General features: G+C 43.7%; 5 protein-coding genes across 7 annotated transcripts; 2 read left to right on the forward strand and 3 right to left on the reverse strand.

The window, feature by feature from the left end:
* Nucleotides 1-332: 332 nt before the first annotated feature.
* Nucleotides 333-1,756, reverse strand: LOC127761146 (uncharacterized). The gene is made up of 3 exons (XM_052285385.1): nt 1,531-1,756; nt 1,328-1,425; nt 333-1,239 (listed from the first exon to the last, which is right to left on the reverse strand). The coding sequence occupies exons 1-3, from the start codon at nt 1,537-1,539 to the stop codon at nt 588-590; spliced, it is 759 nt and encodes a 252-aa protein (XP_052141345.1). The 5' UTR covers nt 1,540-1,756; the 3' UTR covers nt 333-587.
* Nucleotides 1,757-3,260: 1,504 nt separating this feature from the next.
* LOC127764778 (phospholipid--sterol O-acyltransferase) lies at nt 3,261-9,088 on the reverse strand. 2 transcript variants are annotated; one of them, XM_052289693.1, is made up of 17 exons: nt 8,823-9,088; nt 8,153-8,288; nt 7,651-7,795; nt 7,045-7,214; nt 6,892-6,968; nt 6,151-6,364; nt 5,870-6,044; nt 5,584-5,683; nt 5,391-5,485; nt 4,952-5,003; nt 4,809-4,880; nt 4,478-4,646; nt 4,101-4,205; nt 3,925-4,009; nt 3,760-3,842; nt 3,596-3,678; nt 3,261-3,506 (listed from the first exon to the last, which is right to left on the reverse strand). In XM_052289693.1, the coding sequence occupies exons 1-15, from the start codon at nt 9,078-9,080 to the stop codon at nt 3,761-3,763; spliced, it is 1,935 nt and encodes a 644-aa protein (XP_052145653.1). In that variant the 5' UTR covers nt 9,081-9,088; the 3' UTR covers nt 3,261-3,506; nt 3,596-3,678; nt 3,760. The 2 variants fall into 2 exon arrangements, with proteins under 2 accessions (XP_052145653.1, XP_052145654.1); XM_052289694.1 differs by lacking the exons at nt 3,261-3,506; nt 3,596-3,678 and having other exon boundaries at nt 3,925-4,023.
* A 1,216-nt stretch (nt 9,089-10,304) lies between these two features.
* On the reverse strand, nt 10,305-14,560 carry LOC127761011 (very-long-chain aldehyde decarbonylase GL1-6). Its single transcript, XM_052285216.1, has 9 exons — nt 14,394-14,560; nt 14,051-14,277; nt 13,315-13,767; nt 12,680-13,064; nt 12,411-12,518; nt 11,624-11,824; nt 11,418-11,516; nt 10,834-11,007; nt 10,305-10,752 (listed from the first exon to the last, which is right to left on the reverse strand). Exons 1-9 carry the CDS (start codon nt 14,451-14,453, stop codon nt 10,552-10,554), a joined length of 1,908 nt encoding a protein of 635 aa, XP_052141176.1. The 5' UTR covers nt 14,454-14,560; the 3' UTR covers nt 10,305-10,551.
* Nucleotides 14,561-21,082: 6,522 nt separating this feature from the next.
* LOC127762818 (uncharacterized) lies at nt 21,083-22,018 on the forward strand. Its single transcript, XM_052287322.1, has 3 exons — nt 21,083-21,266; nt 21,391-21,610; nt 21,702-22,018. The coding sequence occupies exons 1-3, from the start codon at nt 21,202-21,204 to the stop codon at nt 21,825-21,827; spliced, it is 411 nt and encodes a 136-aa protein (XP_052143282.1). The 5' UTR covers nt 21,083-21,201; the 3' UTR covers nt 21,828-22,018.
* Nucleotides 22,019-22,369: 351 nt separating this feature from the next.
* On the forward strand, nt 22,370-23,909 carry LOC127762819 (cytochrome c1 2, heme protein, mitochondrial-like). Of its 2 annotated transcripts, none has more exons than XM_052287324.1 (3): nt 22,370-22,551; nt 22,658-22,874; nt 23,554-23,909. In XM_052287324.1, exons 1-3 carry the CDS (start codon nt 22,481-22,483, stop codon nt 23,665-23,667), a joined length of 402 nt encoding a protein of 133 aa, XP_052143284.1. In that variant the 5' UTR covers nt 22,370-22,480; the 3' UTR covers nt 23,668-23,909. The 2 variants fall into 2 exon arrangements, with proteins under 2 accessions (XP_052143284.1, XP_052143285.1); XM_052287325.1 differs by having other exon boundaries at nt 23,557-23,909.
* The last annotated feature ends 84 nt before the right edge of the window (nt 23,910-23,993 follow it).

Genomic DNA, 23,993 nt, shown 5'->3' on the forward strand with positions numbered 1-23,993 from the left:
GGATTGTAAGTATATGATTTCTTTTTACACTTCTGACCAAAATGAGCAAAATTGCTGCAAATTGTGACCAAAATGAGCAAAATTGCTGCAAATTGTGCAAATTGCAGCCACTTTGAACTGCTTCAGCCGCAGCCGATGCTAAAAAAGGTCCCAAACACACTATAAATACATAAGAAATCATATCAAAACTTAGCAATATTATCAGATTATCAAAAATTTGACATCGCAAAAATTGATTATGTTGGCTACAAGGCCCTAAACATCGACAAACAAAAGACTCGATGAATGAAATCAACAATAGTAGTATCACAGTTAACAGTCTGATCACCAGACACCACAAACATGCTTTGTCTATTCAATAATGGAGAATGGGTTATCGTTATCCATCCATCGGATAGTAGACAAGAGAAAGATTATCGAATTTAAGCAGAACAGTCCAGGTTCACACACAGTAACAAACAATCAATACGCTACAGAAATCACCTTCTCATTCATAAAGAAGTTAACTACTCCGTAAAAACTCGGTAATTGCGATTGCGACACGCATCATCGCGTCGAATGTATGGTGGTGTGTGTGTCTCTCTCGTCTAGCTCTGCTGCATGGTGGCGTCGCCGTGCCGCTCCATGACCCGCCGCATCGCCAGCGCCGCCGCCTCGCTCGCCCGCAGCGTCCCGCTCGCCATGATCGCCGCGAACTCCCGCATCACCTCCTCCTGCACCTTCCCCCTCGCGCCGCCGAGCGGGTCAGCCGCCGAGCCCTGCTTCGCTTTGGCCGCCTTGTCTTCTTGCTTCGAGGAAGACGAGCCCTCGCCGGGCTTGTTCTGCGGCGGCGGCGGCGGCGGCACGGACGTGGGGACGAACTGCGTGGCCTGCGGCGCGGCGTTGGTCCGGAGCGTGGACTCGAGGTTCTGAATCATGGGCATGATGAGGGGGCCCATGGGGCTGGACATGACCTCGGCGGGGAGGTTGAGGATGTAGTCGGGGATGCCGGCGCCGACGAGGAATTGCGCCACCTCGTTGCTGAAGTTGTTGCAGTTGTGGCTGAGCAGCCGGTACGTCTCCGCCGTGTACCGCGGCGAGATGTCGCGGAGGTAGTCCTCGAACACCTCCCGCGGGATGTGCGTCTCGCCCATCTCCACCACCCGCACCGGCCGCCCGTACGGCGTCCTCCCCGCCGCCAGCGACTGGATCCCGCCGCCGAAGAAGTACTCGTTCCCGTACACCACCACGCCCGTATGCCTACCCAACAAATCAAATCCGATTTAATTTAGCCCAAACCCAAATCCAAAAATCCACCAGATTAAGCCGCCAGATCTGATTCACTCACCAGATGGCCTCGATTGGCTTGCCGAGGAAGGAGGTGGAGAGCTGCCGCGCGAGGCCGTTGCTGAGGTCGTACACGTTAAGAACAACCTTGTACCCTTCCTGCCACACCATCAACACCCAAATCCCTCTCCGCCATTAGCGATTGTTACAGGAGCAGCAGCCAATGAAGAGGACGAGTTCAGGTAGGGGACCGACGAGCCTTACCTCCGCCATTAGCACGCGGCAGAAATCTTAGCAGCAGAAGTAGTTCGGATTTCGCAGCACGAACACGCCGAATCTCCGGGAGAAGACGAACAAAAGCAACCGCAAGTCCGCAACACGCGTGGATCTGGACCAAAGGCGGAACGGAGGCGGGCGAGACGAGGGAGAAATATAAAGAAATAACAAGGTGATTATATGAGTAATCAAAAAGAATTAATGGAGGAAGCTTCTGGAGCCGTGTGCTCCTCCGGGTGGGGAGAAGGGAGACGGAAACGGAGGCGTGCGGGTTTTCGTGGCCGTCCGATCGGGGGATAGGGGGTGACGTGGCGACGGATGGAGGCAGGTGCGAGGCCGCTTTCGTTGAAGATTCCAAGCGCGTCGCGGAGTGACGGGAATCTTCTAGAAGGGGAGTGGCTCGGGTACCGGACGCGTGGTTGGTTGGGAATCGGTTGCGTCCGGCTCAGCTGGCAGCTGGGTCCTCGAGTGTTTGAGGCAGCTTCGACTTCCGAATAAACGTGCTTTTTTTATACGACTTTCGAATTTGTTCTAGCATCAGCATGAATGCATGATGGCGTCCTCTCGTCTCTGGCTCTCTCTGGACTTCTGCAGACATGCGGAATTTTTTTAAGCCGTTTTATCCCACTTCTGTTTTGTTTTTCTTCTAAAATGTATATTAGAAATAAGCTCAAGCAGAATTTATGTGAGTAGTGAGGGAGCCATCATATTCGTGGAATAAGCGAAACAACATATTTACAAACGAAAAGTAATTTACGAATAAAACTTTTATATATGTGTTCTTAGTGATCTAAAAATAAAGGCTAGAAAATAAATTTCGATGAAAACAAACCTCAAAATCAGCTTCAAATTTAAGGTTAAAAAAATCAAATTTTGGTTGATAAGCATAAGAATAAATGAAAAGATGAGGCCCTAAGATTGCTTACTTAGAGGCGGTTCAGTTTACTACCATTTTCAACCACACCAAACTTTAGGATTGTGAAGCAATCTAAACACATCTCAAATACTCCACAATATCTTACCATGTCAAAATTCGGTGATTTTCTGAAAACTTCTTCACACAACGGTATATATATATATATATATATATATATATATATATATATATATATATTGGATATTTGGTATGATAACAAACTATAAACAACATCCATATACTTCTATCTTACCAAAATTTAGCATTGGCCCTGATCAGAAGTGCTGGTTGCAGCAGCTGCAGCCAGTCAGCCCCAATCCAAACCAAAGAGCTGCAGCAGCCAGCACAACCGATCAAGCCCATTATCGAATTTTGCCAAATTTTAGAATTATCAAAATTTGTTAATGTTAATTTTGGTATGAACAAACCTGCTTCCTACATTCACACAACTTAGCCAAACAGATATACTCCACTCTTCTCCGGCTACTTAAAAACAATCTCAGCCTCTCAGGGAAGAGGGAACACATGCGCTCCAAAAAGCAACTGTTAAATGATTTTTATCGAAATAACGGTGTAAATCGTGAAGAGGAAAAGAAAATATAGTTTACCCCATGCACTGAAGTTCACTGATTTAAAATCCATAACAACCGTGAGTACGTAGTGAAGTTTATCGATCACTCAGGCAGGCATGTCACCAATGAATCGCCATGCATCAGTATAGGAGAGCAGTATGCATCTTTAAGGGGAAACGAAATCAGGTAAGAAGTTTTCTTTTAATCAGCATTGGTAGACTTTCCCCAGACCGTGAATCAAGAGAACTTTATTTGTCCAAACATTAACATTTACTCGTAATATATATACATCTTTGCGGTTCATGGTCATGGGGCCTTCACAATATTGGAAAGATACTTCTACAACTGACATCCACTATGGATCTGTTAGAAACACAAACTATACAGTCCTAAAAATATCGTAATCTCCATCTTCAACCCAAAAATAAATCAGATTAAAAACAATGTATAGCTTCAATCAGTATCCATCAGCTTATCTTCAAAAAGAGAAAAAGAAAACAGAATATATCAACTACTAGCCAAGATGATAATCATGATGACTATAAGAGCAACAATACATGCTCACCTGTTTCTGACTGGACCCTTTCTTTGTCCTTGGTTCAGTCCAACTGAATAATATCATAACCATAAAAATGATCCAAAAGAATTCTGCACCACAATACAGCAGTACAAGTTAGAGCCTTAGAATACCGTAAAACACCAAACGTCATTAAATTGAAGGGCACATACTTCAGAGATATTGTTGCAGGAGGTTAGTTGACGAATTTTTCAGCTTGCAACTCATTCCTAGATGGACATCACCAAAAGTGTACCTGGCATATGGTCACCATAAAATTCAATGTTAATGAAAAAGGATAATAGCAAGAAAAAGGGAATGAAAGATGAGTTGCAGACCTGTATTCACAGTGTTCTGGAAAGCCACATCGAGCTTTTGCATAGTCCCAGTGACAATCGTCATTTCTCAATGGACCTCGGAAAGCTGTTCATGCACCTCTGTTAGTGGCTTTGAAAGTCAAATCAGATGCAGGGGGATTCATATATCTGGTAATAGGAGTTGAAACTGAGCACACCTTTCGTCACAAATTTTGATTTCGCATCAGGGTGCATGTCATGCCACATTTCAAGCCACAACTCACGCATCAGTACTGGCATCCTAACAATGTTCCTGTGATTTGCTGTTAAAATAATAATTTTCAAAATGAGTGTTGTATAGCAAAGGAATGATTAAACTTTAGAGGGGGTTGCATGTTAAATCTGGAGTATGTGGGCACACGCACAAGTACTCCGCCTGAATCACTGTAAATATATATATATTCTAAGCATAAACTTCTACATGGATTTCTTATTCCCTTGTAGCAAAGAAATGCATAAAGCTGGCATAAGGACAAACATTACGACATAAATATGAAAAAAATGGAGAAAAAACAACTAAAAGATTTGCACCCACCTTTATCAAGCTCCCAGACGGCTGTTCTCCATCCCGGAATGCTTTCAGCATCTTCAAAGTAGGTTATGTACTTCACATGTGGAGTCCTCGTCATGTTTGGGAGTATGCCCTGGCCTACATGGTGGTCGACATTCATCTTTGTTTGTAAATCGGATCCATCATGTTCTGCCTGCAAAAACAGTAGGATGTACAAAGCAGGAAAGGCACATTAACATTGTGATATGCTACAAGGAAACAGTCAATAATTCTATTAGCCACAACAAAACAAATTAATAAACAGGCCTCAAACTCCTCTGCTGAGGATCATATCACTAGGCACATGGTAAAATACCTGCGGAGCCCTAGTTATGTTCACTTTTGGCCCAAGCCAGTTCTTGCACCATGAGAGAGAATTGTAGGATACCTGCCACAAAGTCTTGTTTGTTCAACTCAAGACATTGAATTGACCTATAAAGATACTACAGTAGAATATACCGTTCCGTCTCCGCTGGAATTGTTGGGCTTTCCAGTAACAGAATTACCTGATCTGGAAAGAATAAATTGTGTTACTATTTTATTCTAAAACAAAAGACATAAAAATGTGGCCAGATAAACAGTTGTCCAAACCAGAATTGAACTCATCAAAAGCCAAAGGTTCAAAGGTCAGTATTTTTCAAGAAAACAAATGCACGAAAAGCTATTATCTGTGGTAATTACCATTAGAAACCAGTGCAACTTACTAGGATCTTCATTCAATCAAATTAGCCATGAAAAATGAGTCTGCGAACTACAAATATCTTTTCATATTAAAGCAAAAAAAAAAAAATACTGTTCCAGGAAACTACACTAGAAGCAGACATACATAAAGACAGATAATGGATAATTTGAAAGAATTGGACACGAGACTTTCCAACACAAGATGCATGATACCTGCCTTGATAGTAGAGACCCTTCAAATTCATAAATAATATCAGTTATTATCCAGTTATCTGGATATGGTTTTCCACTCGGTGCAAAATAATAGCCTACCTGCTTAACAAAAAAGGCCATAAATCGGTGAATGGTAATGTGGTTCAAAGCAGGCTAAAGTAGAAACTTTAACAATCAAAGAAAAATCCCAATCATACCTCAGTCTTTGAATCAAGCCCATATATGCAGAACACATTCTTTATTGGGGGTCTCTCCCAGGGTGTGAGGGGATTAAGAACTGGATCACCCTGGTAGTACCTGAGATCAACAAAGATCAAATGTGGGGTATTAGATACAATTTAATCAAAATCACACATATTTACTTCCATAAGCATATAAAAACATGTAAGTTGGTGGTTTACTTTGAAGATAAATATGTATGTGAAACTGAGAATTACAATTTACAAAGTAGCAGCACTGGCGCATACAAAATTGCAAACTCACTTCTCAAGCTGATGGATAAGCCCTATGCTCTGAGGGTCCCAATCCTTTATGGTTTTAAACAGAGTACCATCTGAAACCTCCCTAGCAGAAAATGACAATAGAGTTGGCTTTCCACACTCCATGCTGGATGTTATGTTCTCAGTTGTATCCATAATGGATGGGTATGCTTCCGTATCTGCCATAGGAAAACAGAAAATGAAAGAAAAGAAAAGGTAGACCTGCTCAGTGGAAGCAAAATCTTAATCATAGATTAAAGCTGGGAAGAAATTTCAACAAAGAACCTCGAACTGTAGGAACCTCGATGCTGACAAGGTTTGTGGGCCATCCTGAGTATTCAGACTTATATTCCATTTCATCACATTGCTGTCTGTGGTGGCAACCTCCCTTTCCCTCAAAGAAATGCTTCCAGTATATATTATCAGCTTTGCAATATTCTGAGAAGGGCATGAGCCATAAAGATGAACCAAATGCATTAAACATCAATCGTGCTGTTCCCTGAAAACAATAAAAGCAATTTTAGATGCATAAGAGACAATATAATTATAAGATGGCATATAATGTAACAATTTTGGCAATATATAGCTAAGTACAGATTCAACACATGTGTATCAGTCGAAGGTAGAGAATTTATACATGCACCAAAACAACCTCCCTAACTGACTCTAAAACTAGCATGGTTGTGGCATACAACCTGGCCGTGCGAATCGGCTATGAGAAGTAAGGCATTGTTGTCTCCAAGACTCCAACAGTACTAAAAGGTTCCCTTGCACGTGTAGAAGGGCTGAGAGGTTACCAGAACAGTACTCTCAGAAAGGGCAGGAACAAAGAACAAGGGGCAAAAGAATCACCACAAAACCTAGTGATCCAAAAAGGAAATAAAAACTATTCAGTATTGGACAACCGACAACATACTTAAATTCAACACTAACAATGTTGGAGGAAAAATGTATAAATATCAGAAATATAGCCTCCTGAGGGCAGAGGACACATTATTGAAAAATATATAATTCATAAAGGCTGACCTCGCTGACTGGAAGACCAAATGTTGCTCCAGAAAGAGCAGCTTTAACTGCTTCAGTAGAACCAAGAAGAGGTGCACCTGAAAGCAAGGAAAAATGGCATGACACTAACAAATAACGATGGTGATGAATTAAAATTCCTTCTGGTTTACATACCAACTGCAAAGTATGCATGTATATGTTCGTCAAGCCATCGGATGTAGTGCTTGGGAGCGATTTCTAGTTTCAACCATTCCAGAAAGTAGCGAAACACATTATTACCCATGGAATGAGCAAACACTAAAGAAGGCCCTCCTCGAAGTTTCAATGCAGTTTCAAAAGTTAACCTGCAGTTAAAAGGACTATGAGCACCAAAATACTATCTTTCCGCATGCAACAATGAATTTCCGACATATCGCCGTGTCATTATCAAGTATTGTATAAACTTGAAGAAAACAACTTTTAATTCAAGTGAAAAGGATGTCATAATAAAATGAAAAGAAGCAAGTAAAAGCTTATCAATTTCCCCCGCAAAAAAAATTATCAATTTCAGCTTGCATGCACACCAAAGGCAACCAAACCTTTGTATTTCTGATACTAGTACTACTTAGTTATGCGTGATTTTTTGAGGGTATGGAAGGTAAACAAAGCGAGTATATTCTGGTTGATACAATTTAGAAGTGTTTTTACACCAATTATTAGTAATAACATCAAATACTATCGAAAGCCAATGGGCAGTGAGTAAATTGATTGCTATGTGATATGAAGTGAAGTGTTACAAACTTTAATTTATGGAAGTACAGATCCCTCTCCTCAAGCATCGAAGGGGGCAGCCTCCAATCGTATGGAACCGCGATAATGGCATTAGCTTCAATACCAAATTCTACACACCATTTGACCCATTCTTTCCACACTGAAGAAAGAGGACCTGAAAACTTGGCCAATAAAACCAAATTAGTAAGAAAGATTTTTTTATGGCTAATCATTTTTTTATTCTTTGAGGAACGAGATGGGGAATTCTACAGCTTACCGATGAACATGAATTTGCAATGTAAACTAGCTAATGCTATTATTCTCATGGCAATATCCATTATTAACTCACAAAAGCTTGATGTCAAATTTCATCACTCTCACTTGCCATCGATGGTTTTTTTTTTCCATTGCATGGGAGTTGAAGCATAAATCACAATCTATCACATTGCTGATGAATCGTGCAGCATATTTGTACTCAAAATTCAATAATCCAATCAATACCAAGGAGAATTAAGCGAGGCATATAATTTACCAGTTATATAACCAGGGTCTAACTCTGTAATTGCAGAAAGACCACTGTCAGGCCTTGACTTGCACTCTGGATGATCCGTCTGGTTGTAAGGGTCGAGCAGCATGCATTTGAGCCAGCAATTGACAGCAGATAAGAGCTGCACCATGAACCCGATTAAGTCGCAAGTATGAAAATGAAAGATAATACTTAAATATGACCCCCTACATGTAACAAATATAATCGTTACAGCCTGTTCATTGCACAGATTGAATGCTTCTGTAACAACCTCACCCAATTAAGCCGTATGACGCCTTACAGGAAACAGTCCCAACCATCACACAATTAACAAATATCCCTTTTCCAGTGAAGTAATGACAAACCTCTTCTAACTGAACGTGTCACTAGTTTTAGCATGGTTACGTAGTACACACAACCGATTTAGTCCTAAAAACACTTCCAAAACCTATAACTAGATGGTCACTCAAATCAAGCAGATGTGCAGTCGCACACACGCATCTGCCTGATGGGCCATTGCAAAATTACTTTAATCCATCAATGCCTCACAAGAACAGACCAACGAATCCTAATAAAAGAACAAAAGCACATATATTATCCAGAACAACAACAGTTACTAGCAAAAGTAGCTTTCTGAATATCAGGAGGACAGTACGGAACGAGGGGTGGTTCTGACCTTGGCGGTGTCGAGCCAGACGGAGTCGAGGGGGTTGAAGTCGAAGGGCGAGTAGGGGCAATCCAGCACAGACCACGCGCGCAGCTGCGTCGACGCGAACCCGGGGATTATTATCCCCGAGAGCTTCCGGTAGTCGAAATCCGCGCCGCCATCGCCTCCGCCCACCGCCCCCACGGCCGCCACCGCCACCGCCGCCGCCGCCACCGCCACCGCCACCGAGCAGGCGAGGTCCCCGCGCCGGAGCCGCCGCCGAGGCATCGCGAAGAACTGACGCGATCTGACGAGCGATTCAGGAGAGGTAGGAGCTGGATGTGTCCAGCGCGTGCTTCCAAGGGGGAGGTCGTGGATCGATCTGGACCGTCCGTGTCGCACGGGACAGGTCAGATCTCTTGCAAACGGACGGTCGGAAATCGGCCGCGTGTGCTCCCCTCCCTAAGGTGGAGGTCGTGTCGTTCAACTCCGACCGAAGGGAAGCAGTTGACGGGAGGAACGGGAGTCGAGGCCGAGACGCTGTCTGTCTATCGGTTCCATTTTTTTTTCTTAAAAAAAGGTTCATTTTACTCCTTTAAAATATTTTATTGGTTCATTTTACACATTAACTATTGAAAACGGATCACCATACTTCCTAACGATATTTCTTTTTCTCTCTATATATAAGTCATATTATACAATGAAATTGATAGGATTGAGCACTGAGCATGATTTAATCATTAAGGTTTTAGATTTTAAACAAATAGTGTATGTTCAGATTCAAATTCAGAACAGAATTCATTGTACAACAGAGGGAGAAGAACAAGATACATGAGTTGCAGTAGTGCGTCGAGCATAATTCAGTAGGGTATATCCAGTTTTGCACAGAAGCCCATCTAGAATAGGCAAGTTATACTTTAGATCAACATTCTGCAGAAAATATCTACAAAGAGAATAAAAAGGTAATCGGGTCATTCTCCTTTGTTTGCCTACGACGCTGATGATAAATGCTTTGATCTTTGATTCTGGCGGGGCTTAAAACAAGGCGAGCTGCAACAGGTAGAGCCTATTCATGAACCCTGAAGGGACCTCTCGTATGCGAAGGTTGAGGCACTAGCAAACAATTTGATCCTCGGCCACACCACCGAAGATTTTCGCCAAATTTCTTTCACAAGATCAACCCAACAACAACCATTGCAAGAAAAACGGTTAGATCCAAACCACTAATGAAAGAGAGAATAAACATTGTGAACTGCAAAGAAAACCAGCGACCATACCCAAAAGGGGCCTCCTTGCAAGGGAGGTTGAGATCATCTCGACTAGGTTCAACCACATCAGCCACATCTTAAGGAAGCTTCGCCGGATATTAGGAAAAGGACCGCTTCTCTTGAATGGAGCTAGAAGCTCTATAATCAACCGTGCTTGTGACGATGAATGGTGGATATATACATCGATAATCAGCCGCTACCCCGCTACAAGTACAATCGTAGCGATAAAACTGTAGGAAAGTACTCATTACAGTAGCAAGTGGGAAACAGAGAGTATCTCCAAATTAATCATGCTCAAATTTAAGTTATGCTCAAACAATAGATTATGACACCGGCAGAGAATTTACAATACAGCTTGGGATTTTATAGCTGGATATTAATCTGGCCCCATCATAACACACACGGAGATACTCCTATATATCAACCGAGCGAAGAAGCACACACAAGATCACACAATCAGGCCAGGTTGCTTCGATCCGGCCACCGGCCGGTCACAGCCCGCCACGGCCATCATGGGTGATGCCGGGGTGGTGGTGGTAGTCGTATGGCCGGAATCCCCGTGCCAGCGCCGCGCTCCACGCCTTCTGCACGCCGGTGACCCTGCCGCCGCACTCGTGCCCGTCCCACTTCTCCAGCGCGTGAACGATCCCCGCCGCCCGCCACGCGCTCATCACCCTCCTCGGCAACCAATTCTGCGTGCATATGTGTTCAGATTCATAGCTAAAGATAACTATATTCTGAGATGGACGAAGTAAGTGGTAAAGAGGGAGTACCTCGCAAACGTGAAGGTTTTCGAAGGATTCAGGGACGAGTAGAGCCGGGGTGCAGTGGTAGACGCAGTCGTTGCGGGCCTTGTTGGGAGGGAACTGCGAGTACGGCACGAAATGGGATCCTTTCTGGGCTTTCATCTGCTCCTCATCCGTCACCCCGTCGCCCACGAGCCACACCTGCATACGCACGCAGTTTCGATTTATTTCATCCACGCCACAACGTCCAGTTACCCACAATGATCTTGTTTGGATCCTTCGGACTATTAAATAGCGCTCTAGAATCTTGCTATTTAAGATTATTAAACATAGATTATCGACAAAACCGATTCTATAACCCTTAGGCTATTTTGTGAGACGAATCTAATGATGTATATCAATCCATAATTAGCGGCTGATTACTGTAGCATTACTGTAGCAAATCATGGATTAATATACCTCGTTAGATTCGTTAGATTCGTCTCGCAAAATAGCCTAGGGGTTATGAAATAGATTTTGTCAGTAATCTACGTTTAATACTCTTAAATAGCAAAATCCTGGAGGGCTATTTAATAGCCCTTTGGATCCAAACAGGACCAATTTTCAATTACCTTGCTGCTGTAACTGCATGACAAAACCAGATGCTCCTGCATTTCAGGCTGCAGCTGCTGCTTCAGGCATTCATACAGCTCCTTATTTACCATCCTCACCTGTTTTTTTTGTTCGAAATTAGTTACAGCCAGTAACCTTTTTAATCACCGTGATCGATACTGTTAAGAATATTAACTGGTCGAGTACTGTCATTTTGGTATTATACCTGGATCTCCCGCTTGCAGAGGGACAGGGTAAGAACGAGAGAGATCTTGTTCGCGTTTCCCAGGAGGAGCACATCTTTGGTGTCCTGAGGGATCATGTTGAGAACGGCAGCAACAGCGAGGCTTGTTCCATCGACGATCTTCGTCTTCAGGCTTGGCTTCCTGACGACATATAACTCCCCGTTCCTGTTCAGATCGTACCCCTGCACGTACAATTGGATCGATTTAATTAGCATCGCCTGACATATACCCGTGCAGGACCAAAGCAGATTTATGGGGCGAACATTTGCTAAACACTGTTCCTTTTTCTCTTGAAGTAAAAAGTGCCACTGTCATATGAACCTCTGGCTGCTGAAATTTATTACTCCATCCATTCCAAAATGGTGTATAAGCATTTATGCACGTTTTCAACTGATGTCCAGATATATTTTGAGAAACATGAAAAAAAAATTCTTATACTGTCTGATGCTAGTAAGGCTGTGTTTAGTTCCTTCCAAAGTTGAAAGTTTGGGTTAAAATTGGTACGATGTGACTGAAAAGTTATGTGTGTACGACAGGTTGATGTAATGGAAAAAGTTGAAAGTTTGGATCTAAACGTAGCCTAATAAATTTTGTAAATCTTGGTAGGTGAATTCGGTCCAATGTAACTACTTGGGGAGTTAGTGCAGAGAGGAAAGAGTGATGCTACGAAGTTGCACCTACTGCTGGTACTGTTACATTAAAGCCGGCGAACAGTGAGAAGGCATGCAATGAATTGGATCTGTCAGGTGGGTCAGCGAATGCATTTACCTGGTTGAGGAGGCCGAGCGTGAGGACTCTCGCGCCACTTGCTTCTGCGTCTGACACCGCTTTCTCTATCAAACGGCTGACCTTGTACCCATCACTCTTCGACGTATACTGCGATTCCATCAATGCACGCAATTAATTCACTATTTCCTCATACACAAAAACAAACATTCCAAACTATACGTATATTTTGTACGAGAAAAAAATACTTAAAGAAATGGAGATTTTGTATGAGTATATTTTGTATTTAAAAATTAGTCAAAATTACGTACGTGGGAGGTGAACCTTGGGATGACCCAGGTCTCGATGTTGAGCTTGTCGAGGCGGTTGGCCTCCGACCTGAAGGTGGAGGCGAAGAGGGAGAGGAGAGGGGAGGCGACGGCGGAGGCGGCACGGAGGAGGTGGCCGGAGGCTGCGGCGCCAAGCGGGTTGGACGCGACGGCGGCGAAGCCGAGGCGGTTGTGGAAGACGGACTCCGGCGCAGTGAGGTGCGTGAGGTGCACCACGTCCGGCCGCCACGCCGCCTCGTCCCTCCCCTGCAGCGTCCTCTCGTACAGCTCGTCGCTTGACTTGTCCGTCGTCCCGTAGATGTAGTCGTACACCGGCATGAACAGCGAGTAGTTCGTCCTGAACTGCGTGTGGTGCAACGAATGAAACCTACATACATACATACACTAATTAATGATCTCTATTAGCAGTTAATTAGTATAATTAATTATTACTCATATTTCTCACTGTACACTTTTTCATATAAAAGTATTTTCATGTAAAAGTTCTCCAATATAAGTTTTTTGAATGAAAGTTTTCAGAAAGAAAAAAAGGTGTACTAAAATAACCAACATTGCGCTAAATAGCAATCCCGTTAAATTGTAATGGTATATTTTTAAACGGGTAAATTTATACGTACGATGGGGTGTAGAGGAGGTATTTGAGAGGGGGGAAGACGTGGAAGAGGCACTTGGGGACGAGCTCGAAGTTGCAGTGGCCGAGGTAGTTCATGAAGTCGATGTAGACGAGGTAGCCGTTGGCCGTGACGACAGAGACGGTGCCGGTGGCGACGGTGCTGAGGATGGGGATGGCGAGGAGGACGAAGTAGACGACCTCCTCGGCGAAGGGGTGGATGACGGAGGTGATGGGCTCGGTGACGATGGAGGCGTGGTGGTGCGAGTGGTACCGCGCGTACAGCCAGTGGTGGTGCAGCGCCCTGTGCAGCCAGTAGTAGAGGAACTCCACTGGCCCCGCGTGCAGCACCGCCGTCACCACCATCCCCTTTGTGCTCCACCACGGTGCCACATGCGCCTGCGGCATCGTCGCGCTCACCAAGTAGAACACCAGCGCCGTCAGGATTATCTGGTCATCCCTGCATCCATATATGTAAATATGAAAACCCAAAAAACTTAGAGATATGCTCCAGTCTAACGAAAAGTATCTCGAGGTGTTGTTTCTGATGGTTGGATCTAATATTGTCCATCCTGTCCAGTTTGATTCAACGAACAAAAACGATTTAGTACCGTGATATACCGTTACCTTAAGGTACTTTTCGCTAGACTGAAGCAAAATCTCAAAAGATGTGACACCCGAAATTTTTATTTCACCGACTAAACAGTCCCTTAGACGTACACTCAATTTGATCGATTAATTACCAGTTTCTTTCCCTGTCGATTTGTTCGAAGTCGAGGCTCTTGTTGACGATCTTGTGCTTGCTCCGGGCAGTCTGGTGGCGGGAGACGGTGATCCAGAGCTGGCCGTAGAGCAGACGGAGGAGCAGCATGGGGAACACCATGAAGTTGAGGAGGTCTCGCTCCGCCGCGCTGCTCGCCGTCACGAACCTGTACGTGCTGTACGCCGCCGACGGCGCCACCAGCGCGTACTGTAGATTTCCACGTACGCAACAGTCGTTAATTACTCACATTGTTGCAATCAGCTTACAAACAACGTATGGCATCAAATCAAATCTGATGATGACGATAAAACATAATTTAGTACCTTGTAGTTCCCAAGGTTATGCCACGGCCACTGAGTGAGAGGCCCTGGCTTAGAGGCCATGATAGCTAGCTGTGTGTGGTTTGGTTGCAGGTGCGAGACCGGTCGAGCTGATACCGGGCACGCACTTGAGATTGACAGTAGAGAGGAGATGGCTGTGGGAGTGGAGTGTACTCGTTAGCTTTATATAGGCCCAGCTGAGAGAGTGGCAATCCATTGATCAGGGCCGGATCAAAAGACGATAGCTAGCTTTTACTCCTGTCGTCCAACCCAGCGACGCTGGTTGATATTTACTCCCTCCTTACCCTAATATATAAGAGAGATTAACTAGAAAAAAATACTCATACGTTACAACAGGTAAAGGTTATTTTAATTTTATTATTGTTATACGGTTTAGCTAAGATGAAATTGATTGTGAGAATTTGATTGGATATTTTCTTTTTTAGAAAATCATGAGCTTAAAATAGGAGTCCGCATGCGGGTCCATCTAAAATCTCTTACTATAACAGTATCAGTTAGGTGGTGTTTGAATCCTCTGGAGATGAAGATAAAAATAAAAATTAAGTGTTTTATATTCTATTCTCATATATTGTTATACATTGCCATTTTGTTCTCCCATATTGCCTACATGCGTATATAGAACTATAGACCAAATTAATTACCTGTAGAAGAACTCTTTTTAGATGACTGCAGAAGAGAACTCTTAACTAATTTAATATTATCTAAAACATATTATCAAAATATATTCAATGTTAGATTTAATAAAACTAATTTAATATTTTTAGATGTTGCTATATTTTTCTATAAACTTTATCAAACTTAACAAAATTTGTCTAAAAAAAAAGTCAAACATCTTATAACATGAAACATAGAGAGTATATATAATAAATGGGTCCTACTAAATTTTGGCTTCTCCTATCCATGCTACATTGTTCCACCCAAACAAAAAGTTGAATCATCATATGCGTACAAACCAAATGAAAAAAAAAAATATTAAATCACTATATTCAACAAAATATGGATGAGCATATCTCATCCATATATGATCGTGAACCAAACACACCCTAAGTTTGTATTAGCCGTTAGGAGTAGTCCCATACTCACGGATGAGGCGATAACAACATGCATGGTTATCGTATTGAAAGGGCAAATCGATGTACCCTGAGAGACCACGACGTTCCCTTTTTGATGCTAACTAATACTACCTCCATCTCAAAATGTTTAACGCCGTTGATTTTTTTAAAAATGTTTGACCGTTCGTCTTATTAAAAAAATTTAAGTAATTGTTAATTCTTTTCCTATCATTTGATTTATTGTTAAATATACTTTTATTTATACATATAGTTTTACATATTTCACAAAAGTTTTTGAATAAGACGAACGGTCAAACATTTTTTAAAAAGTCAACGGCGTCAAATATTTAGGGAAGTAGGGAGTATATTTGTACGTAGTGGTCGGGTGTACATAGCAGTCGTAGTAGGTTGAAGGTGGTTGGGATGATGAAAGCTACAGCATGCATGCTCCGGTCTATTCTGCGGACGGCCGGTACACATCTTGAGCGCATTGAAGGGAATTCGAGCTGGAATTACAGTGCTTTTCTGTACGTGTCTGCTAGCGATGAGAGCTACTCCTACCTGTGGCTGAGAGTTGCTCTCTCTGCCTCCTGCCAGCAGACTTGATTGCGAGCATCCATGCCTAGGACCATTGCTCCACCAACAAATCCGTTTGGCGTATTTGTGTGACTGGTACGTAGACACTTTTCTCTCCCATTTTTGATAGCTAAAACATATCGATAATTGTAAGCTCATAATAAAAGCGAAAAACCATTTAAGAGTTTAAATAATCTTGAGCACACGCATATTCTTAAGAAACGATAAGCAAATAAACGATAAAAACCACTAGATCAATCACAAAGACATGAGATTTAACGTGGAAAACCCTCCTAAAACAGAAGAGAAAAAAACCAAGGGCACCAGTCAGCAAAATATCTTCACTATATTGAGGTGAGGTTATAACGCCGAACAGCGACTTACAAAAGATATATATATGAAGATGAAACCCTAAAGAATAACGATTCGTACCAGCTGGCCTCAACACACATGTTTACGCATACACTGATTGTATCTCCACACCATTAACATGAAATTCCCGAGTTGTATCCGTGCTCACGAGTAGGCGGGCGCGTGGTCGCGTGGGAGTAGTAGTTGTGTGCATGTGCGTTTTACATTTAATCGTAAAGAAAATTTTCAAAACAAATATATACTCCCTCCGTATTTTAATGTATAACGTCGTTAACTTTTCGACCAACGTTTGACCATTCGTTTTATTCAAAACTAGTTTTATGTAAATATAAAAAATTTTATGTCATTCTTAAAGAACATTAATGACGAATCAAGTCATATAATAAAATAAATGATAATTACATAAAATTTTTGAATAAGACGAATGGTTAAACGTTGGATAAAAAATCAACAGCGTCATATATTAAAATATAGAGTTAGTATAATATAGTAACATAGTAATAAAACAAGTCCCAAAACATCACTTATTCATGACCGGAAAGAGTGAGATTGTGCCATATATTCTCAAAAAAGAAAGTAAGGCACAGTCAAATTCGATTAAAATATAGAGGAATGAAATCAGGCTACTTTCTTTTTTTTCTTCTTCTTTATGTTGGTCCCATTTAATCTTATATGTCTCCCTTTGTTCCCACTTTTTGCACCAATGAGTGCTCACTTTCAGACTTTGGCCACTAACATTTTTTTTATTAATACACATTGCAAATGCAACATGCACTGTATTATTAAAGTACATGCAAGATAAGTTAATAAAATGATACAATTTTTTTAATCATAATCGAGCAATTTAGTAAAAAAAATACTGTTCAGAGTTAAAACTGTGATGGTAAATAATGCTGCAGTCAGCTGTGTAAATGGGAACAGAGGAAGTAGTAGTAATATATTTTTTGAAAAGAATATCTTCTTATTCAGACCGAACGTAGGAAATGAAGACAGATGCATGCGCTGGAGAGTTTAAAATCCATTTCAACTTTGTCGTGGTAATTTATATGCCCCTGGGAGGCTGGGAGGATATTTTTGTGACCCTTTTGCGTGCACACATTCAAGGAGCAGTGCAAAATGTGGGTCACCAGACCAGCTGCTTGCCTGCTACCTTCCTTTCCTGGTCTAACGGCCCAAATTAAAGCATACGTTGAAAGAAACACATCGTTCGAATGATCATCGATCTGTTACTACTAAGCACGCTATAAACTGCATGCGTAATACTATTACTTGCTTCAATTCGTTTGGCTTTGCCTTTGCAAGTGAAAAATCATACCAGTCACCACAGAACTGAGGTAGCAACAGTTGCTGCCGCTAAAAGCTGAAAATATGCAGCTCAGCTAGCTCTACATATCTCGTTATAATCCAGGAAAGGGTGGACTAATGTATAGTGTATACACGCTCTTGCACATAGTTCTCCTTAATTTCAGACACCCACCCCCCACACACAAAAGTATTCCTAGATGCATTATATTCCGATGCAGTTCTTGCTAATAATGCCTTTACCTACTCACCTCCCGTCAGTAACGATCAACTTCTGAATGAATAGTAGCACTGTATACCACTCTGTTACTACAACGTACCAACTTGTTTGAGGGAAATTACAACAACCAACTGCCAGTCTGCCACTGAGAAATCAGATCAATGCATCACTTGGCTCTCGGTGACATATCCTTTGTTTAATTGGATGCTAATTACTCACAGATCATCACTAGCTGCGGATGGCCAGCATTAATTCTCAAGAGTGTAGCACTGTGTTTTTCGCAAGTTGTAATGCAATAGTGTATAAACTCTGTAAATTACTCCCGTGCATTCATCATCTAGATCATGCCTAGGCCGTAGTACACTGTGTAAGCGCAGGATGTGCACAGTTTCTCTCGTGTAGTCAGTGGCATTTACACGCGAACTTAGTACGAGTACTCAGAGCAAAGTATAATGGTAGGCTATAAGCCGACTAAATGCTGAGGTGGAGGAGAGAAGAAAGGAGAGAGAGAGAGGAGAAGTGGGCTATAAACTTACAGCCGGCTTGGACACAAGAACCAAGAAACTCTGTGAGAGAAACAAGTGGGCCCTGTACTAATCGTAAAGAGCTAACTATTAGAGTAAGTTTAATAGTATAGCCCACTACTAACTCCAAATCATCTATAGCCAATGTAATAGCCAATTCATACAATAGTTGCTTACTATACTATTAATACCTGGTCCCATCTGTCATATACACATTACGTCTTGGAGTTCGTGCTGCAGCTAGCTACAGATCTGCAGCCCGCTACTCTTATCTCTCTTCATTTATCTCTTTAAAATATGTTTGTAGCTGGTTTATAGTTTACATGCTCTTATATAGATAGGCTAAGAGAAAACTACAAAAAATTTTATAGCCAACAGATCGACTGTATTATTAGCGTTGCTCTCCTATGATTCAGCCGATGAGTCAGATACTCAAATGGAATCGATCGCCTAATCTTGGTCCCTCTTCAACGCCGACGATCGAGCTGACTCCTCAAATAGCTAGCTAGCTTAATTGCGACGAACTGAAACGATATTATTTGATGCTACTGCTAATTTTCTCTCTCGATGCAAACTGATGCTGGCCGTTGAAGATGGAGTAGCTAGCTGCAGTTTGCAAAATGAATATAGTAGTACATTCCTCTCTCTCTCTATATACACACACATGCCGTATTTAGTTCTAAAATATTTCTTCAAACTTCCAACTTTTTCATCATATAAAAACTTTTCTACAGACATAAACTTTCAACTTTTCCGTTCTAATTTCAACCAAACTTTCAATTTTGACGTGAACTAAACACAACCTATTAGCAGTACACATCGGCTTATGCACTGTCGATTATAATTAACATCAGCTAGCTACATCACGCCTACTCCCTCCCACCCCCAAATAACTCACCCTTACGTACCACACAGTAGCAGTTACTGGTTGTAGGCTCGATGAAGCTAGCGAGACGAAGAAGATCGAAGAGGATGGCGCAGGCAGGTCTGATTGCCTCTGAAGCTAATTACTGACAGATTTCCTTGTTGGCGATGCGATATTGCTCGGGTTCGCGTCCAGAGTAAATTCAGATTCAGGCCAAGGCCAGTTATTAGAACACAGAGCTGCGCGGAAGCCTCGATCGAGCACCCGGGGGGGACGACACATGTGGGTACCCTGCACGGACGCCGGTCTCCCGTCGATGGCACAGGGCGTCAGGGCGACGGACCATGGAATAATGGATCGTTGACGTCGTCGGCAATCGCCGGGACAAGCAGGAAATTAAGGGGCTATTATTTGAGAAATCCTAAGATTCTAAAAAATAGTTGGTTGGTAGTGAACTTTTAAGAATATGGAGAAAAAGCTGAGTTTTAGAGGCTTACAGTTCATTTTCTTGATTTTACAGCTACAGTTCCCTATAATCTGAACGAGACAAGCAGATTGTTTAGGAAAAACTAGCTGCGAGAAACTCTCTCAAATATCTAAACGCGCTAGCTGCTGCATACGAACGACGCCATTGGTGGTCTCCTAGTGCTGATGGAGTTGAGAGTTGAGTGAGCGATGTTGCAATGCTGAGACTGTTCATGGCGATCGAAACGTCGAATCCAGGTCGTGCTCTACTGCTCTCACTGGCCGTCCGTCCGGTACAGCCGTGCAGCGTGAGAGCCCACGGCGGGTAGTGCGCCGGACGAGTCCTGCTCCTGGCTGCAAGTGACTGCACGTGAATGCGCGCAGCAACATAACTGCGGCGTGGGTAGGTGGGTGGGTGGTAGGCGAGAACGGCTGCCGGCGGCGAATGCGCGTTTCTGCTGCGGGCGCCGCGGGACCGCGACTCCGATCCCTGCGGCGCCCATTGTACGTACGGTGGACTCCCTGCGCGCGGTTTCTCCTCCTCCTCCTGTATCTCATCATCTGATGATCGAGTCGTCTGGCTCTAGTCGCCGGTGAGCCCCACTGCACCCCAGCCACGAAAAAAACTAATTGCACAAATTACAACTAATTTACGAGACTAATCTTTTAAATCTAATTGCTCCATGATTTGACAATGTGGTGCTATAATAAATATTTACTAATAATAAATTAATTAGACTTAATAAATTTGTCTCTTGGTTTACTGACGGATTATGTAAACATAAGGCATATCCAGATACATCGTCCTAGGATGGGTCTCATCCCATGCTAGGTTGCTATATTCTAGGACAGAGGTAGTAGTTTTTTAATTAGTGCTCGAACACCCTATACGACGCCCTATATAATACGTGATGTAATATACCAAAACTTTACACATACATCAAAAACACTCCCTAATTTCCGCGGTTGGCGCAGCTGGTTTTCTAAGCTGACTTGACTAGTTGATTTGATGGGCCCCCTTTGGGCCGCCCATGTCACACGTAAATTTACCATAGGCCGGATCGGAAAAAAAAAGAGCGGGATACTTCGGGCCGAAAGTAGTAGCAAGAAGATGGCCGACGACTACATGTATTTTGGGCCAGGCTTATCTAGGTCTATTTTTATTTGGGCCACAATGCTGAGGCCCAAATTGGAACTATACCCGAAGGATGAGATACCGCCGTCTCCACGGCCGAAGCTTCCACTTCAGCCCCACGTGAACGAGAATCTGTGCGCCATAAACGAGGCAACGTGTTCCTCGAGATCTTCAGAGCCAGGCTGTTCACAGATCAACTAGACCAAGCTATAGCCATTGCAGGTAGATCGGGAGCTTGCTAGCTCGACCAAGCTGCCTACCTAGCTCGCGTCGGAATTAATGGCCGCGACCGCCGGCGACGCCGCCGCCGCCGCCTGCCCTGCCTACCCATGGCCGAGCGACGGGTGAGAGCATGAATGCATGTCGATTGCTTTCGCTTGATCACATTAATTTTGCATGAAATTAACCACGTCGCGCGCGCTAATTAATTAACCCGGTGGAGCTAATTTTCTGATGTGATGTGAGCAGAGCCCAGCGCGGGCGCAAGGTGTTCATGCAGAGCGACTGCACGGCGTGCCACGGCATGTTCTCCTCCAACGCCGGCCTCATCAGCGACGACGACGCGGCGTGGGAGCCCAAGGTGGCGGAGATCGTCGTCGTGGAGGAGGCTCATCAGCCGGTGGCGGCAGCGGCGACACTCCGCGGCGGCGCGTACTACCCGGCGCCGGACCTCACCTTCATTGCAAAGGTAATTAATCAAGCACACACGCATTAAGGCATTAGCTAGTTACCTTCAATTGCTGTTCGTTTTGCCAAATTATGTCTGATCCCGTGTGCAGGGCCTGCGAGGCAATAACCTCTACTCCGGCGGCGGCGCCAGCGAGGCGGCGAGGATGCTGGCCGACGCCGCCGCGGCGTGCCAGGAGCTGAAGAAGCGGGCACTGGCTAGCCCCGTCTGGCTCTAGTTTCTTCGATCTGACTAGATCTCAACTCTGAATAATGCAGCCTGCATAATCAGCAGTTGAGCGCTGCTTCTGCAAATAATGTCCCCATCGATCGATGATCTCTTGTAGCAGTAGCTTCCTCCATTGGAGCTCAAATAAAATTAATTACTCCGCTCATATGGATACATCGCCGCCTATCAGTCGTCTAGTTCGTCGGCTGTCATTTTTAAATTCCTTTCTGTTTACTTAGACTTCCTGGCCGTGTGCCTACCGGCAGAGACCGAAAATATAATCCATTTCTATTTAAAAAAAACATAGATGCTCTTTCAATAACATAAACAAACGAAAGGAGGAGACGATGCGATGCGATATAAATGGTTAGGGTGAGCTCTACTCGTGTTTCTAGCGCGCGTGCACCGAATAGCATTTCTGGTGGCTCTAATACGCTTTGCAAGGGAGAAAACGGCTTTGCCACCATACCATGTCGCATTCGCATAGCTGGCCGTGGCCCGTGGATCCGCTACCATCCACGTCAGCACGACGCCATCCATAATCGGAGCTCCTCGTTATCTGCAGAGAGAGGCGTCGGTCCGCTGCGCTGCTTCACAGTCGATCACACGCGCCCACTCGACCAGGTAGCTAGCTTGCTTGCTGCAGCTCTCTCGTCGGAATCAATGGCTGCGACTTCCGGCGACGGCGCCGCCGCCGCCGCCGCCTGCCCGGCCTACCCGTGGCCGAACGACGGGTGAGCACCGCGTGGACGCCGGCGAGTTCGTTCTCGCTTCCGGCCGTTGGCCACCGCATTTCGGGGCGCTAATCTGGTGGAGCTTTTTGTGAGCATATGTATGCAGAGCGCAGCGAGGGCGCAAGGTGTTCATGCAGAGCGACTGCGCCGCGTGCCACACCTCGCTCCCCTACGCCGGCCTCAGCGACGACGGCGCGCGCGCGCGGGCAGCGGCTGTGGAGCCCAAGGCGGCGGAGATCGTCGTCGTGGAGGAGGCGCGGCCGCCGGCGGCGGAGACCGTCAACGGCGGTGCGAACTCTCCGGACCTCACCCTCATCACCAAGGTAGCTTTTCAGATAATGGAAGCTTTATTTAGTCACTAAGTACTGAGGCTCAGGGTTCACTCTATCGGTTGAAGGTTTTTGATCGGGGATCACCGAAATCCCAAATTTCCGAAATTTTGAACAAAATTTAGTTGAATTTGAATAAATATTACCCAAATTCATGAAAAAATTGAAAAATTTAAAAATTTCGGCCGAATTAATATCGTATCGGAGGGGACCGAAATTTTGGTCTGAAATTTCCAACCCTGCTAAGGCTGTGTTTAGATCAAAAAGGTGTAAAGTTTTGGCGTGTCACATCGGATATACGGACACACATTTGAAATATTAAACGTAGACTAATAACAAAACAAATTATAAAATCCGCCTGTAAACTGCGAGACGAATTTATTAAGCCTAATTAATTCGTCATTAGCAAATGTTTACTATAGCACCACATTGTCAAATCATGGAGCAATTAGGTTTAAAAGATTTGTCTCACAATTTACACGCAATCTGTGTAATTAATTATTTTTTCGTTTATATTTAATACTCTATACATGTGTCCAAACATTCAATGTGACAGGGTGAATAATTTTGCCAGGAGATTTAAACAGAGCCTAATAGCTATTTTAGCATACTGTTCGATCGTTTTGCCTATTTTAGCTTACTGTTCGATAGTTTTGCCGATGATCTGATCCAGCAGGGGCTGCGCGGCAACCTCTACGCCACCGCGGCGCCGAGGATGTTGGCCGGCGCCGCCGCAGCGTGCCAGGAGCTGAAGAAGCGGGCAATGGCTGGCCCCGTTTGGCTGTAGTTTCTGCTTGCTCCATGAAGCTAGCAAGCAGTGCACTAATGGCATCAGCAGTTACAGCACTGCTTCTGCTTGTAGCTTCTGGCACTGAAATAAATCACTCCACTCGTATGGATAATGGATATATCACCACGTATTGCATCTTGTGTTTTGCTCACTGTATCCTGCTGTAACAATAATAACATGAAGATACAAAATAAATTGGGGGAAATGATATAGTTTTGTATGCAGCATTTACATGTAAATGAGTGGTGTCTTTAGTCTGGAACTTCTAAAAAGGTACTCGTGCTATGTTACAAGTGTACACCATCGAGAGATGGATAAGCTAA

Source organism: Oryza glaberrima, chromosome 2 (assembly GCF_000147395.1).
Source record: "Oryza glaberrima chromosome 2, OglaRS2, whole genome shotgun sequence".
In the NCBI taxonomy this organism is placed as follows: Eukaryota; Viridiplantae; Streptophyta; class Magnoliopsida; order Poales; family Poaceae; genus Oryza; species Oryza glaberrima.